Source organism: Aricia agestis, chromosome 14, assembly GCF_905147365.1.
Source record: "Aricia agestis chromosome 14, ilAriAges1.1, whole genome shotgun sequence".
In the NCBI taxonomy this organism is placed as follows: domain Eukaryota; kingdom Metazoa; phylum Arthropoda; class Insecta; order Lepidoptera; family Lycaenidae; genus Aricia; species Aricia agestis.
The window spans coordinates 11,059,621-11,076,310 of record NC_056419.1 but is presented as its reverse complement, the minus strand read 5'-3'; the positions used below and the strand labels follow the sequence as shown (position 1 = coordinate 11,076,310).

General features: G+C 39.5%; 2 protein-coding genes across 2 annotated transcripts; both read left to right on the top strand.

The window, feature by feature from the left end:
- The first annotated feature begins 453 nt into the window (after positions 1-453).
- LOC121733940 (pupal cuticle protein C1B-like) lies at positions 454-1,304 on the top strand. The gene is made up of 2 exons (XM_042124344.1): positions 454-465; positions 666-1,304. Exons 1-2 carry the CDS (start codon positions 454-456, stop codon positions 1,302-1,304), a joined length of 651 nt encoding a protein of 216 aa, XP_041980278.1.
- Positions 1,305-4,916: 3,612 nt separating this feature from the next.
- Positions 4,917-15,484, top strand: LOC121733932 (paternally-expressed gene 3 protein-like). The gene is made up of 4 exons (XM_042124333.1): positions 4,917-4,928; positions 5,457-6,110; positions 8,925-9,520; positions 15,046-15,484. Exons 1-4 carry the CDS (start codon positions 4,917-4,919, stop codon positions 15,482-15,484), a joined length of 1,701 nt encoding a protein of 566 aa, XP_041980267.1.
- The last annotated feature ends 1,206 nt before the right edge of the window (positions 15,485-16,690 follow it).

The following is a 16,690-nucleotide window of genomic DNA, read 5'->3' as shown; positions in this document are numbered from 1 at the left end:
GACCTCTCTACAAGGAACACGTAGGTACACACCCTAAAGTATTATCACTTATTTTTGTTACACACTGTATATTATATAGACATTGATCAGCTGAAAAGGTTCAATTTAATTTAAAAGTAGATTTGCCAAAACTCAAAGATTAACACATAAGTCACTCTTTACTGCTCTCTCTTACTACAACCATTACAAATCACCGTAAAGTTAATCTGCACAATATTAACTCATTTCCGGCAGTTAAAATACACTCACGATAAAAATAATGAGAGATTTAAAAAATTGCAAAAAGATCGTTCCGTTTCCTTCAGTATTCGGAGTATCAGTTACGAAACATCCTTGACATTGAAAAGCCGCTTGCGGCGTTCATCGCCTTTTAACCAGTTTGTTTCGGCGGTATAAAAGCTGGTGTAAGTGCTCCAAAAAAGTATTCCAACCAGAACACTCAAACAAACAATCATGTACTCCAAGGTACGAAGACATTTTAAATTCGAGTCAAGTGCAAAAAAGGGTGCTCCAAAATAGCGATGATCATTTTTGTGGTCGATCAGCATCGATTACTGCATAAGATTTTTGTTAAATTATAAACAGTGAAAGGATTGCGCACAAAATGTTTGTCAGTTGATATAATCTTACTTATAATTTTTGACCCCATGTGTTTGGTGTTTCAGGTCATCATCTTCCTGTGCGCCGCGGGCATCGCCTCCGCCGGCAACCTGCTGGCCGCCGCCCCCGTGGCCTACAGCGCCCCTGTGTCCTACACGTCTCACCTGACCCACGCCGCCCCCCTCAGCTACGCCGCCGCTCCCTACGCCACCTACGCTCACGCCCCGGTCGTGGCCAAAGCCGTCGCTCCGGCAGTGTCCTACCAGTCCATCTCCCGCTCCTCTTCCTCTCTCGGCTACGCCGCGGCCGCCCCCGCTGTGGCGACTTACGCCGCTAGCCCCGTGTACACCAAGACCATCGCCGCGCCCGCTGTCTCCTACTCCTCGGTCGCTCACGCCGCCCCATTGGCCTACGCCAGGAGCTACGCCGCCCCCGCTGTCACCACCTACGCCGCCAGCCCCGTCTATGCCAAGACCATCGCCGCGCCCGCCGTGTCCTACTCTTCTGTAGCTCACTCTGCCCCCATCTCCTACGCCGCTAGCCCCGTGTATGCCAAGACCATCGCAGCTCCCATCGCTACCTACGCCGCGCACGCGCCCGCTGTCGCTACCTACGCCGCGCACGCTCCCGCTGTCGCCTACTCCGCCGCCCCAGCCGTGTCCCACGTCACATACGCCGGACTTGGCGCCCAATACGCCTGGTAAATAAAGGCTTCGAATTATGTTGTACATAGATACTGTTGACTGTTGCTACTTATTTATTTTTTAACTCGAATAAAAATCGAAAATACGAAAAATATTTTTTTTGTTTTCATTGTTATTGACCCATCATAAAACCTAAATTGAATACACATTTTTTTACCCTGAAGTTTGATTGTTACCATTTGTACCATCAAAAAAATTGATTCATAGGCACCCTTATAACTACGTTTGTTATTTAGTAAAATTTTACGAAGCTATAATAATTATGATGAAGTGCACGGTCGTAAAAACACCATCACTCTGTACATCGTACTTTCTGCAGACGTGACATGCTAGCTATTTGTAGTAAAATAGGTGTACGTACTAAAATCTATAACTATAACCTCTTTCTTTAAATTATAATAATATTTATTTTTAAAACTCTATCGATCTCGCTGTTTTCGAGGCCTGTCAATATAAATCTATACATCGAAACGCGCCGCCGCCGCTCCCACCCCGCTGCTCGCTGATTTCGAGACTGAAGCCTTACTGCTGACTTACGAGTAGACGAGTACTTACTAGCTTATTCATTCAGCAGTTTTTGCATTGAAATGGTAAACATACAAATCAAAAAGTTGTACCTTAGCAATATTAGTTTATTAATACTAACCTCGGGGTGTAGGTCGACCTCCAACTAGGTGGGATGACGATCCCCGTTTAGTTGCGGGCCCATGTTGGATGCGAGTAGCAGGAGATCGGTCATCTTGGCGTTCATTGAGAGAGGCCTATGTCCAGCAGTGGACGACTATAGGCTGATATGATGATGACGATGATGAATACTACCTAATTGACACAGCTATACAAGAAACAGAAATAACAATAGAGGTCTGACATACCCAAATATACAAATCGATTTTTTTTCAAATTGAATCGCCTTGTCGAATCGGATACCTTATTAAACGGTCCGACGTAGCTGAAATTTATATTCGGAGCCTTACCGGCGATTACTTCCGGTCTCGGAAGCTCTGAATACGTTTCCGGTCTATCATAAATTGACTTCTTCCCTAGTTACATTCTAATGACCTGTGATTTTGCTCCCGATATCATCAATGTAATAAAACAGGGAATTCACTGTATTTAATATTTGTTTGTTGTATAGGTTTGGAAATAATACTGGACAGATTTCGATAACATTTTGTAATAACATTTACTAAACAGAAATTATTTATCCACAAAAAGGTCATAGGTATTATAGTACCTGAGGTTCCCTAGAACAATTTTTTTTTTTTTATTACTATCAAGTAAATTTTTCGTGAGCAGCTTCATTTTGATAAGACGAATCAACTAGTCTTCGTTGACAACGGAACCAGCTGAATTTTTATATATTGATAGGTTATAATTTAAGAGTAACATTGTCCTGCAAATATAAAAATCCATATTTTAGGACCATCAAATCGAAATATTAAATCCTTTCATCTCTGTTAGCTACCACTTTCGAGATTTTTCGCAGAGGAAATTGTTGTTCGTCTTATCAAAATGAAGCTAGTCACGAAATTGCTTGATAGTAAAAAAAATGTTCCCCCGTTCTAATAATAAATTATACTGATAATAATTTTAATCAAATTGTGTACTATCATGACTACTTATAATTTTTTAGATGTTTTCTAGGCACCTAAGCGATTATTTTTATGGCAGCCTTCTTGTTGATAGACAAAAAGCTGTATTGACAAAGATTAAAGAGACTAAATACCAGTAAAGCCTTAATCTAAAAGTATCACAATATATCCTACCCATCCATACTAATATTATGAATGGGAGAGTGTGTCTGTCTGTCTGTTTGTCTGTTATCTCTTCACACCCAAACCGCTGAAGCGACTTTGCTGGGCATGAAGATGCTTCGAGTCCCAAGAAAGGACATTGGATACTTTTTATCCCGGAAAAATATACAGTTTCCGCGCGATAAACTAATTTGGCGCAACGGAGTTGTAGGCGTCATCTAGTAATAGACAAATAGCATACCGTGTATTCAATATTCATAGGCTCTATTAAGGACGCAAAACTCCGTTGTTATTAAGTGTATTTTAATGTCAAGGGTTCCGTTAGTCGTGTATTAATAGGTTTGACCGATTTGCGTAGGGTTTTGTTTGTATTATTTTGCAAACAGATAAATACTATCTCATCTCTTTGCAACTTTTCTATTCGAGATATTAATGTTAACCATATTTGTCATGTAAACTCAGAAATAAAAAAAAAGACGGGTTGCACTCCGGGAATGCCGGCAGAAGTGAAAACTTGATTATTAACGTTGTGCATTATTTTTTTAACCCATTTTTTATGAAAATCGATTTTTAAAAAAATTGATTTTTTTAATTAAGTAATCGAAACCCTTACAATCGATTAAATGTTTAACCCATTTTTTTTGAAAATCGATTTTAAAATAATAGATTTTTTTAATTAATCGAAACCCTTAAAATCGATTCAAAAATATCACAATCGAAAAAAAAAACAATCGATTGTTCGATTAATCGATTTCGATGTTACAACACTACTCTCCAACCGTCTTACGGTTTTTCGATCAGCACGAGAATCTGACGCGAGTTTCACAGTTTTTACCCATCCCACAAAAGTACTCAACGCCGCTAAGGAAGTTTTCACTTCAAAAATATTACAAAAAAATCTATATTTTTTATTGAATTATACATATTATGAGAAAAGGAGCAAAACCGTAAACGATGTTTGAAATCTGTTGCGCCAAAATTCATTTATAGCGCGGGAACCGTACATGTTCCTGGGATAAAAAGTATCCGTTGTCCTTTACGGGGACTCCAAATATCTCCATAGGAAATTTCAACAAAATCAGTTTTGCAGTTTGGACATGAAAGGATAACAGACAGACACACTTTCGCATTGTTAATGTTAGTATGGATTATTCGTGTACAATATTATGAGAACCACGTAAAATAATTATTGTTACGGCCCGCGAATTCGTTCGCGAAGAAATTGATATTACGGGAACTGTAAACTTTTCCGCAATAAAAGCTACTTATACAAGTGTAACAAAACTAAGTGATAGTACTTTAGGGTGTGTGTGTTCCTTGTAGAGAGTTCACTGTAAAGTAGCAGCGCTGAAAGACCAAATTTCTTTTCACTTTTGAATGGGGAAACTCGCAACGCTGGTGCGCTTGCCCATACAAAAGTGAGAAAAAATTGGTCTTTCAGCGCTTTTACTTTCACAGTGAACTCTCAAAGGAACACATATACACCCTAAAGTATGGTCACTTAGTTTATTACACCCTGTATAATGTTATAATACTCTCCTGTATCCTCGGGATTTGACGTTTCTTTTTTTTAAATTTCATCTGAATAAGTTAAGCTGTTAAGTGGTTACAGACAACACATTTGTACTGAATATTCGCTAAAATACACAATATATTAATATTCAGGTTACACTCAAACAGAATTTAAGAGGCTACTAGTATATTCACCATCAACGTCCAACGAATGCTAATCCAGATTATGATTGCAAAAATATAATGACATTGACATGCGCTCGCGGCGACGATGTAAAGATACGCCTAGTATATAAGCACGGATAGGAACAACCAAAATTATTCTAATCAGAACAACGGAACAATCATGTACTCCAAGGTAATCAGAAGTCAAGCCACGTCCTAAAATTAGGACTAAGTTTAATCCAAGACGTGTTTACAAATTCCTAGTTTTAACCCAAATAGTGTGATCAAAGTTAAACTCAAATGGAAAATTATTTTACACCTTTTACTTTTATGTTTTCTTATCATTATAATGACTCAGATTAAGAAAAGTTCATGGTTTTTGCATGCATTGGTTTTGCAAGTATTAATTTAAATGTTAAACTTTTTGTGACCGATAACCTTCAAATTTATTGTGTTATTAAATTGTCATAAGACTGGCTTTAATAACATACCTTGCACCAAGATCATAATGCTAAAACAATATATCGTCAGTTAAATTAGAATTAAATCAAATAGGAATTTTTAAAGGATTGTATGTAATGTACTAAAAGTATACCTGTCGTTATCATGACTGTTATAGTTGCTGAAACGTTGAAAAAGTGACTTTTTACTTTTGTGTCACTGTTGAAATCCGTAACTGTAAGCGAATAATATGTGTCTTAAATAAGTGTTAACATTTCAGGTAGTAATCTTCCTGTGCGCCGCGGGCATCGCCTCCGCTGGCAACCTCCTCGCTGCGGCCCCAGTCACGTCCGTCTCATCATACTCGTCCCACACCACGGCGCACGCTGCTCCTCTCAGCTACGCCGCACCCGTCAACTACGCCGCACCCTTAACGTACGCCGCTTACGCCCACGCTCCCGTCGTGACCAAGACCTACGCCCCAGGCGCAGTGTCCCACCAGTCCATCTCTCGCACCTCGACCAGCCTCGGAACATACGCCGCCGCCGCTCCCGTCTACGCTAGGAGCTACGTGCCCGCCGTTTCTACTTACGCTGCCAGCCCAGTGTATGCTAAGACCATCGCGCCCGCTGTCTCCTACTCCTCACACGCTGCCCCCTTGGCCTACGCCGCGAGCCCAGTCTACGCGAAGACATACGCTGCCCTCGCCGTGACTACCTACGCCGCCAGCCCCGTGTACGCCAAGAATATTGCTGCACCTTCGGTCTCATACTCGTCAGTGGCTCATGCTGCCCCAGTCACTTACGCCGCAAGCCCAGTCTACGCTACCTACGCCGCTCACGCGCCCGCTGTCGCTACTTATGCCGCTCACGGCCCCGCTGTCGCTACCTACGCCGCTCACGCTCCCGCTGTCGCCTACTCAGCCGCCCCAGCCGTATCCCATGTCACATACGCCGGACTTGGCGCTCATTATGCCTGGTAAATAATGATAGTCATCACCAATCACAATAAGTTGTAAATAAATTATGCAGTTATAATTATGTTGTAAATCTGAAATAAATTATTTATAAGAAAACAATGTTTTCTAATTATTTTCCTTATATAATATTATAACAGTTGCAATTCTGAGACAGCATCAGAGTAATTAAGCCTCAGACTTCCTAATTTCAGCCAGATCATTCTTCTCTTAAAGCAGCTATAATTTTGTAACGATTTACGTATATAATGTGTGTGACAATAATAATTTGTGATCGATTACATTTTAAATAACATATTAAGTTTTAATTATATATATAGAGTCTTATGCCAGTTGTCACATAATAATATTACACATATCAAGTCTGCATAGTGTTCCAGAAAATTATTTTTAAGATACCGAAATTAATGCTTAGTTGAGAATTTTACTGGGAATTTGCAAAGACTTAATTTATTTTCATTGAAATTTTTCTAAAGCTGTTGTTAGGCTTACACAAGTCATCCATTCATCTAAATGGCATGTTTACAGCCAAAAAGTGTTTATGGGTTAAACGCTATTTAATAGAAAATTATAAATTTGTTATAATAATATTATGTAGAGTGTTTTCATTCATTTCGCATGGACGTCTCGAGTATTATTTCAGAGATCATCCACAAACTTACTACTTATTCCTTAGTTCTATGACGTTGGGATGATAAATAATAATAATCAGCTTATCACACCAGCTTGGTATGGGAGTGTCCTATAAACATACTAATAATAGACATGAAAGTGTCTGTCATACTGTATGTGATGAAATTTGGTACGGAGATACTTTGAGTCCCGGGAAAGGACACAGAATCCTTTTTATACCTGAAAAATGTGCCATTTCCGCGCGATTCATATCTGCGCAACGTAATTGCGATTATCAACTAAATATAAATAAATAATAATCAGTTTTCATGCTTATCAAAGCATAGTGTGGATCCTACCCAACTTAATAATATAATAATATTATGTAAATACCACAATCTTGTTATAAAATTTGCACTTGCTGTAATTGATTGAACTTCTATTATATCTTTTGATCCACTTTTACCGCTAATGATATTTATGTTGGTACAGCAATTCAAACTGTAAGAAGAGATTGGCAAAGTTTTCCAATAAATATGAATCACGGGCCTCATTAGAGTCATTAAGCCTTGGTCTTGTTTCAGCGGCCATTTTGCTTGTATATTGCCTACTGGGGACATAGATAACACAGGCCAACAAAATTAAAAAACAAAATCGGTGACTGAAAACTAAAAGTTGTACCTGTAAGAACTTTGTGACCTTATCGTATGTTTCTAAGAAATTTTCTTTCTATCGGATCAGGTTTTTAAGATATTTCATTCCAAATTTTCAAAAATCTTTCTCTTAGAAGAGTGATATTACCTCTTATATTTTATCGAGAGCTAAACAGGGGTAAGTAGGTAAGTAGTTTGCACAGAGTAGGTAACACTTTTTTAATTCCCACTTGCCAGGAAAATTGACGTTTATTTTATCTTCTAGCCTAGAGGCGCTTTAACTGTAGCCTACCCCCGCTCCCTCTAGAGGGCGCCGTCCATTAATTATTTAATGTGAATAACCGATTTGCAAGCAATTCATTTATTGCACTTTTCCATAGCTCTACATAGAGCTATTAGCTAATATAGATAATATTTAGCTATTCACGTTATGACACCGTATTACTTTTTATTCTATAATATATTTTAATACAATATTGATAATAATATAAATTTTCCTTGACAAAATTTTCTTGTGATTCATTATAACACTAATAATCGACTCCAAAAAAGTGAAGACAAGAAAATTCCTAACAATATTTCCCAAATTATAGAGGGTGGCCAACAAAAACACATAAAAAAATTATATAGTACCTATTCTCAACTATAAGTATAATACTAAGTACTCACATACGGCTTCACTCGATTGTTTTACTCCAAATCGAGCAAAAACCAAAGTGTGGCCCGCAAAACTCACAGCTCCAAGGCTCACATCGAGCCGGCTCGATGGAATCAAATATATCTAATTTCCTTCGATTTCGAGTAAAACTATCAAGCAATGCTGAATGTGTGGACGAAAGCCCAAGCCGTGGGTTTTACTCTACGTGATTGCTCGATCGATCAAAACCGTATGTGAGTACTTAGCATAACTGTAGCTGACTAGCAATAATAATAAAAAATGACAGTAAATCATATTCAAGCTCAATTACACATATGCAACCAACGCCCAAGCGATGTTTATGCAACGTACCCGCGTGAAATTCATCCTTGACATTGAAATATTTCGCTCAGGGCGATGAACAAAGTACGACCACCTATCTGAATGAATGTATATAAGCATACGTGTGCTCCACAAAAATTATTCCAATCTTAACAACGGAACAATCATGTACTCCAAGGTAAAGTCGAAATACTCTACCCAAAGTCTACATAATAACTATAAAAGACAATAATAATAATTTTATTTCATTAATTAGCAATTTCTTGAATGAAAATTTTAATTAAAGCAATATTAATTAAAATAATGGCAAAGAATTTCGAATGAAATTTTATGTAGAAAGCTTACGACAAAAATTAATTAGTAGATAATTAATATTACCTGTTACGGTACGATATGAATTTGTGAATGATTCGCATCGTCATCAAATCAAGACATTGGGTTTTGATGTCTTTACATAATATGTATAGATGTTAAATTTATTATTAAATAAGTGAGAGTTTCTATAACACCAAATATTAACCCTTGCAGGTCATCATCTTCCTGTGCGCCGCGGGCATCGCCTCTGCCGGCAACCTGCTGGCCGCCGCCCCCGTGGCCTACAGCGCCCCTGTGTCCTACACGTCCCAGCTGACCCACGCCGTCCCCCTCAGCTACGCCGCTGCCCCCTACGCCACCTACGCTCACGCCCCGGTCGTGGCCAAATCCGTCGCCCCGGCAGTGTCCTACCAGTCCATCTCCCGCTCCTCTTCCTCTCTCGGCTACGCCGCGGCCGCCCCCGCTGTGGCGACTTACGCCGCTAGCCCCGTGTACGCCAAGACCATCGCCGCGCCCGCTGTCTCCTACTCCTCGGTCGCTCAAGCCGCCCCATTGGCCTACGCCAGGAGCTACGCCGCCCCCGCTGTCGCCACCTACGCTGCCAGCCCCGTCTACGCCAAGACCATCGCCGCGCCCGCCGTGTCCTACTCTTCTGTAGCTCACTCTGCCCCCATCTCCTACGCCGCTAGCCCCGTGTACGCCAAGACCATCGCCGCAGCTCCCATCGCTACCTACGCCGCACACGCGCCCGCTGTCGCTACTTACGCCGCGCACGCTCCCGCTGTCGCCTACTCCGCCGCCCCAGCCGTGTCCCACGTCACATACGCCGGACTTGGCGCTCAATACGCCTGGTAATAATCGACCGTACTGTACATGATTGTTGATTCTTATATAAAAATGTTGTTACGATTGTACTTAACGTGTAAATATTTTGTAATAAAATCGTAGTAAATATAACATGATATTTTAATTCCATGGTATATTTTAAAGACGACATTTGTCCGCTTGAAATACATAAAAATTAAGCTAACTATTTTCCCTACAAAAATGAAACTGACTGATGACTCCAATTATTATGGTAGATTACTTTAACTAAATTTTTTAAGATTAACTAAAGCTATCCTAAATATAAAATTACACACGTATGCAAATTATATTATGCAACAAGTGGCTAATGGCAATCGTTAATCACACAATACCGTATGGTTCAAAATCAAGTTCTCTACATAATAGTACTGTCAGAAGCATGAATTTGTTTAATAACAAAACAGCTTTTAAATATATTATTTTATAAATAAATCACTAGCACCCTATAACGGCGAGTAGTTTTACATACATAGGTTTATATTATAAAGAAAATCTTACTACTTTTCCAGACAAACACTAATTAAATTATTAGGTAATTTGGTGATCAAAAAAATTATTATATTGACACATCACAGAAATTTCTAAAGATCTCCAATTGAGCCTTTGATTTTTTTTTAACCAAGCTCATTTAATGGCCATTAACTTCACGATTTATTGATTAGACTGTACACAACGTTATTAATAATATAAAATGTGTACAAATTATAATTCTCACTGAACAGTTTTAAACTGGATCAAGTATAATCAAGATTCTAGGTCAATATAGTGTTAAATCATTATTCAAGATTTGTCGTTTAAAACTTTTACTGGGATTCAAATATTATATTTTAGAGTACCTATCTTAAAAGGAGTATAACAAAAAAAGTATGCAGTTTGGAATATTATATTTGAATATCTACCAAGTACTTTTTTTTTGCGCAGGGGAAACCCTTTATGGGTGCCCCGGGTCGGGGGGGTGCCTCAGTGCCAAAACCACTTTTTTTTTTTTTTTTATATAAGGGGGCAAACGAGCAAACGGGTCACCTGATGGAAAGCAACTTCCGTCGCCCATGGATACTCGCAGCATCAGAAGAGCTGCAGGTGCGTTGCCGGCCTTTTAAGAGGGAATAGGGTAATAGGGAAAGGTAGGGATGGAAAGGGAACGGAATAAGGGAGGGTAGGGAAGGAAATAGGATAGGGGATTGGGCCTCCGGTAAACTCACTCACTCGGCGAAACACAGCGCGAGCGCTGTTTCACGCCGGTTTTCTGTGAGGACGTGGTATTTCTCCGGTCGAGCCGGCCCATTCGTGCCGAAGCATGGCTCTCCCACGTCTAAAACCCACCTACGGAGGATGGTCATCCTCTCTGTTCCGCTCCGCGGCCTCTTTCTGCGAAAGGACGGTTTCGCAGAAAGAGACCGCCGCCTGCCAGGCCTCATCACTCTTGAGCATGCAGCGAACCATACTCGAAAGCGAGAGATCCCGCCCAAGCACCGCCATGAGATCATGGCGGTGCACGTCCCAACTAGGGAATGCAATCTCGTTCTCGCGAGATCTCGGTCTTTTTTAGCGAGATTGATCTCGGACGAAAAAAAGGCGAGATCTCGCGAGTTTGACGAGATTGCACTTGAGCATAAAAACGTGTTATTCGAAGCGCGGACTGACACGGACGGAGTTGCGATCACGGAAATCGTACATTTTTTCGCAACAAAATAGCTTATCTCTCTTCACGTAGTCTACTCTATGTCTGTGCCAAATAACATACAAAAATTGCTTCAGTAGTTCGTGAGATAAACCCTTTCTAATAATTTTCCGTTTTAACCATATTTCCTCTGTTTCTTCGGTCCTATTAGTAGCCTGCCTTCTTTGATAAATAAGCTATCTAACACTGAAATATTTTTTTAATCGGACCAATAGTTCCTGAAATTAGCGTGTTCAATCAAACAAACATTTTTTAAATCGCTTGACAAGTCGAATCTTGATGTAAATGACTATGAAAAGTAGGTACTAGGTACCAATAATAGGGTCATAATAGGCTCATAATCATGGGATGCATATATGTAGTAGCATATGCTTTTCGTTCTTAAAATAATGCCGAAACTCCCAAACTTGTATGTATAAGGAATCCGGAGTTCTCTCAGCAACTTCCCAACCCCAATCATGGTATACCTTGGTGCAAAATCTTACTTGTTAGTAGCATATACTTAGACTACTTCTCACGAAACCGAAGTCACCACAATATGTTTCCATATACATTTTGAGGAGTTCCCACGATTACCCATGGATCCCAGCATCACATCACCACTTTTGTGAGTATAGTACCAAGTGGGATGATACTCTATACACCAAAAGAAACATTTTGAAAATCGGTTCACAAACGGCGGAGTAATCGTTGAATATAAAAAAACGAACATAACACCTCCCCCATTTTGAAAGTCGGTTAAAATTGTAGCCTATGTGTTATTCTGATGTATATGCTATATTATTGTAAAGTTTCATTAAGATACATTCAGTAGTTTTTGCGTGAAAGAGTAACAAACATCCATACATCCATACATCCACACATCCATACATCCAAACAAACTTTCGCCTATATAATATTACTAGATGTCCCGCGCGGCTTCGCCCGCGTAAATTAGGAATTTTACAGAAACCGTACATTTTCCCATAAAAAATTTAAAATAGCTATAAGTACTCCTTTCACGTGGTCTACTCTATATATGTGCCAAATATTGTCATAAAAATTGCTCCAGTATTTCGTGAGATAATGTATTCCCCGTTTTTTCCCCATATTTTCCTGAGTTTGTTCGGTCGTATTAGTCTTAGCGTGATAATATAATATAGCCTTACTCGATAAATGAGCTATCTAACACTGAAATAAGTGTTTAAATCGGACCGGTAGTTCCTGAGATTAGCGCGTTCAAGCAAACATACTCTTCAGCTTTATAATATTAAGAATAGATTTTTTTTAATTATCGCTTGACAAACTCGAGTCTCGATCTAAAAGACTATGAAAAGGCAAGGCATATGATGATGATGAATGTAATTTGCATAGTAGCATATGCTTTCCGTTCTTAAAACAACGCCGAAACTCCCAAACTTGTATCTATAAAGAATCAGGAGTTCTCTCAGCACCTTCCGAACCACGGTATACCAGGTATACCTCGGTGCAAAATTCTTACTTGTTGATTGCCTATTATGCTTAGAATACTTCTCAGTTCTCACGAAACCGAAGTCACCACATGTTTCCCTATAAATTTTGAGGAGTTCCCTCGATTACTTATGGATCCTTCATCAGATCACCACTTTTGTGAATATAATACCAAATATGGGATGATACCCTACATACCGAAAGAAAAATTTAAAAAATCGGTTAACAAACGGCGTAGTAATCGTTGAACATAAAAAAACGAACATAACACCTCCCCCATTTTGAAAGTCGGTTAAAATTGTAGCCTATGTGTTATTCTAATGTATAAGCTATATTATTGTAAAGTTTCATTAAAATCCGTTCAGTAGTTTTTCCGTGAAAGAGTAACAAACATCCATACATCCAAACAAACTTTCGCCTTTATAATAAGTAGGAAGTAGGAATAATATTAAATAGGATATTTGTACTTAAGTAGGATTTTAACGAATTTTCAAATGGAACCTATGTAGGCTAGTTCTTTTTTTTTTATGTAATAAGGGGGCAAACGAGCAAACGGGTCACCAGATGGAAAGCAACTTCCGTCGCCCATGGACACTCGCAGCATCAGAAGAGCTGCAAGTGCGTTGCCGGCCTTTTAAGAGGTAATAGGGTAATAGGGGAGGGTAGGGAAGGGAAGGGAAGAGAAAAGTTGAGGGTAGGGAAGGGAATAGGGTAGGGGTTAGGGGATTGGGCCTCCGGTAAACTCACTCACTCGGCGAAACACAGCGCAAGCGCTGTTTCACGCCGGTTTTTGTGAGAACGTGGTATTTATCCGGTCGAGCCGGCCCATTCGTTCCGAAGCATGGCTCTCCCACGTAAATTTTGAAATTTAATTACACATATTTGGTATCTAAAAGTGCCTGATTTTATATTATAAGATCAGGCAGATTATTTGAAGATAGCGGACATGAAATCAGTCAGGTAATTGAACGTAAGTATATCACTTTTTTCCCATTGTGGCGCTAGTAGTCGCTAAAACAAATATAGCGTCATATAGCTCGCATAGCTGATAGCACTGTGTAGATATTTTGTCGATTAAATTTACAGTCCATCAAGAAAGTGAAGAAATTAAAAAGTGGCAACATCGTAGTGTCATCCTTTTTAAGAAAAAAAGATTGATTTGAAAGGGATGACACTACGATGTTGGCATTTTTTATTTTCTTCACTTTCTTGACAGACTATACTTTAATGTGCTTTATTTGTAATAAAATAATATGACAGCGTTGATTTACCTATTACTACCCCGTTAACGGCTACTTAAAAATATATAGCATCCCATTTAACGACTTCACTATAATATGACATTTAGTCAAAACGATAAACGTCACAGTCAACGTCTTGTCGAGTTGTCATTTAGTCATTCAATTGAATGGTGTCATTCAATGAATGCGCTAGTCATTCAATCGAATCGCAGATTAAACCAGATGACTACGACATATATATTATGTTTTATATTATCAGAGAAGTTGATTCATAGGCAGATGGCGGACCTACGTAGTTTGGTCGAGAACATTGAATAGACAATAATCCGATTTTTCCTCGATGGTACTATCAGAGAAGTTGATTCCTAGGCAGATGGGGGACCTGCGTAGTTTGGTCGAGTTACGTCAACCCAGCCGACAGATCACAATTTTAACTTAAATTGACATTGGTCTGTCAGCTGCCTAGGAATCAATTTCCTCGATGGTACAACGGATAAAATATTTCAAGCAATATTAATTCTGTGAGTATTGCTATTACTTTTTTCTTATTATTTGGCTAAAAAAAATATTATTGTGATGATTATTTGTAGATGACTAGTAAACATATTATTATAATTTAAACTTTTTTATCATTTTTTCTCTATTAAACTGTTTAGGACTATCCAAATTTCATAAAGATATTACAAGAATGTACAGGTAAAGACAAATAGTGCAGCAGACTAATAAAATATTCCAAAACCAAATTAACCTTACAATTATTGCCCAAATTATGCATAAATATAACATATTAATTGGGCAACAAAACGTACATAACGGAAGCATTAGTGGTATAAATACTAGAGCAAGTTGTATTGTGATTATTCAGTTACCAACATAACTAGAAACATGTACGCTAAGGTAGGTGTGGGCACCTTCTTCTATTCATTAACCTTCCTGTAACAAGTGACGACAGCTTGAGCTTAAGAGCCTGTTGAGGAACTCCCGCTTAGAGTGAAGCATTCTAATAATTGTTTTTCTTTCAGGCTATCGTCGTTCTGTGCGCTCTGGGCTTCGCCCACGGCAGTGGCATCCTGGGAGCCGCCCCCCTCGCCTACAGCGCGGGTCTCTACGGCCCCGCCGTCACCTCCTACGCCGCCGCCCCCGCTGTCATCTCCAACACCATCACCCCTGGATCTTCCTCCTACTCTGCCTACTCCACTGACGTCGCCCACGGATCTCCAGTCGCCACTTACGCCGCCGCCGCTCCCGCCATCGCCACCTACGCCGCTGCCCCGGCTCTGACCGCCTACGCTGCCCCCGCAGTCTACTCCAAGACCATCACCCCTGGATCCTCTTCCTACTCCGCCTACTCGACTGACATCGCTCACGGCTCTCCCATCGCCACTTACGCCGCCGCCCCCGCTGTGGCTACTTACGCCGCCGCCCCTGCCTACACCACTTACGCCGCCACCCCCGTCCACGGATCTGGTCTTGCCTACTCTGCCCTCCCCGCTGCCCGTCTCGTCGGTGCCTACGGTGCCTACGGTGCTTGGTGAACTGGTAACAATCCCAGCTGTGGATTGTGCAGTCCAAAAAAGATCCCAACATGAAAAACAGTCTTGTAGACATGTTTCTAAGTCAAATGTTTGTAAATATGTATAATATAAGAAAATAAATGTATTGCCAAACACAAACTTAAGTTTTTTCATTTCAAGAATTAATGTACAACACCTATTATTCTTCGTAAACATTTTCATCCTCAAAGTTCAAACCAAAAACAGTGGTCCTACACAATTTAAGGGGTATTATTGTATTATTATGTATGAACTTCTCTGAAATTTTTACAAGCAGCACAGTACAAATCATAGTATACATGTTATAAGTAAATAGAGTTAAATATTATAATCATTAATCATAATATTATTTTCCTATAATGATTTCTTAGATTTACGCGAGTATCACTCATTATATTACAAGGTGGCAAAAGAAGCGAGATACCGCCCAAGAATGATACGCGAGGCCATTGAAATTAAAAAACACCCTAATTTTAACCGCGAAGATGGTTGGGTGCTGCCATCTAGTTGGAATCCAGTGATAAATAAGCTAAAGCATAAATCTAGGAAACCTCGGCTTCATGACACTGTGAGTTCGTTCTGCGTAGATCGGAACGCAAACAAAAATTGATGAATCTTCGGGTAGTTGAAGAACTTCAATAAATTGGACGCCTGTCACCTCAGTCCACCCGTGACCACGGCCGCTGTAAAGTAGCCGAAACGTCGGGATTAATCAAAGCGCTCCGCGACAAAATCCGAAGTGTTTGAACCTTGTCATATTTTCCTGTCATCCTAGGCTCTCTCTCCTTTATATAAAAATGTTCCATGTTTTTAAATTAATTTCCAATGAAATGCTTGAATGAATAGTGAATCACTAAAATTAATAATTTAAGGAGTGTATGTATTAGGTAATAATAACAAAGCAAATTGCTAACAAACTTTTGTGCTTACGATTGTTAAAGTTAGAGTTAAAGAAGTACGACTATATAAATTTGGTAATTATTGTACTTGTCTGTCGTGTCACATGTGCCAGATGCTCTATAGTTATTCGCTCTATTTAAATATTTTTATTAGTATAGGGGTTTTCACTTTAAAACAAATTTGGAATCCAAATTAATAAGCAATCCATAAAAACTTCAAATAAGGTGCATTAGGAACTAGCTTGTTTAATATCAAGCCTGTTTTGCATCAGTTACGTTTCTGATGTAA

What these genes read in the sequence shown, in the direction of transcription:
- LOC121733932 (XM_042124333.1), top strand. An exon ending in CCTACTCAGCCGCCCCAGCC is followed by an intron (nt 6,111 to 8,924) that starts GTATCCCATGTC and finishes TAACCCTTGCAG; the next exon opens with GTCATCATCTTCCTGTGCGC. An exon ending in TACTCCGCCGCCCCAGCCGT is followed by an intron (nt 9,521 to 15,045) that starts GTCCCACGTCAC and finishes CCTCGCCTACAG; the next exon opens with CGCGGGTCTCTACGGCCCCG.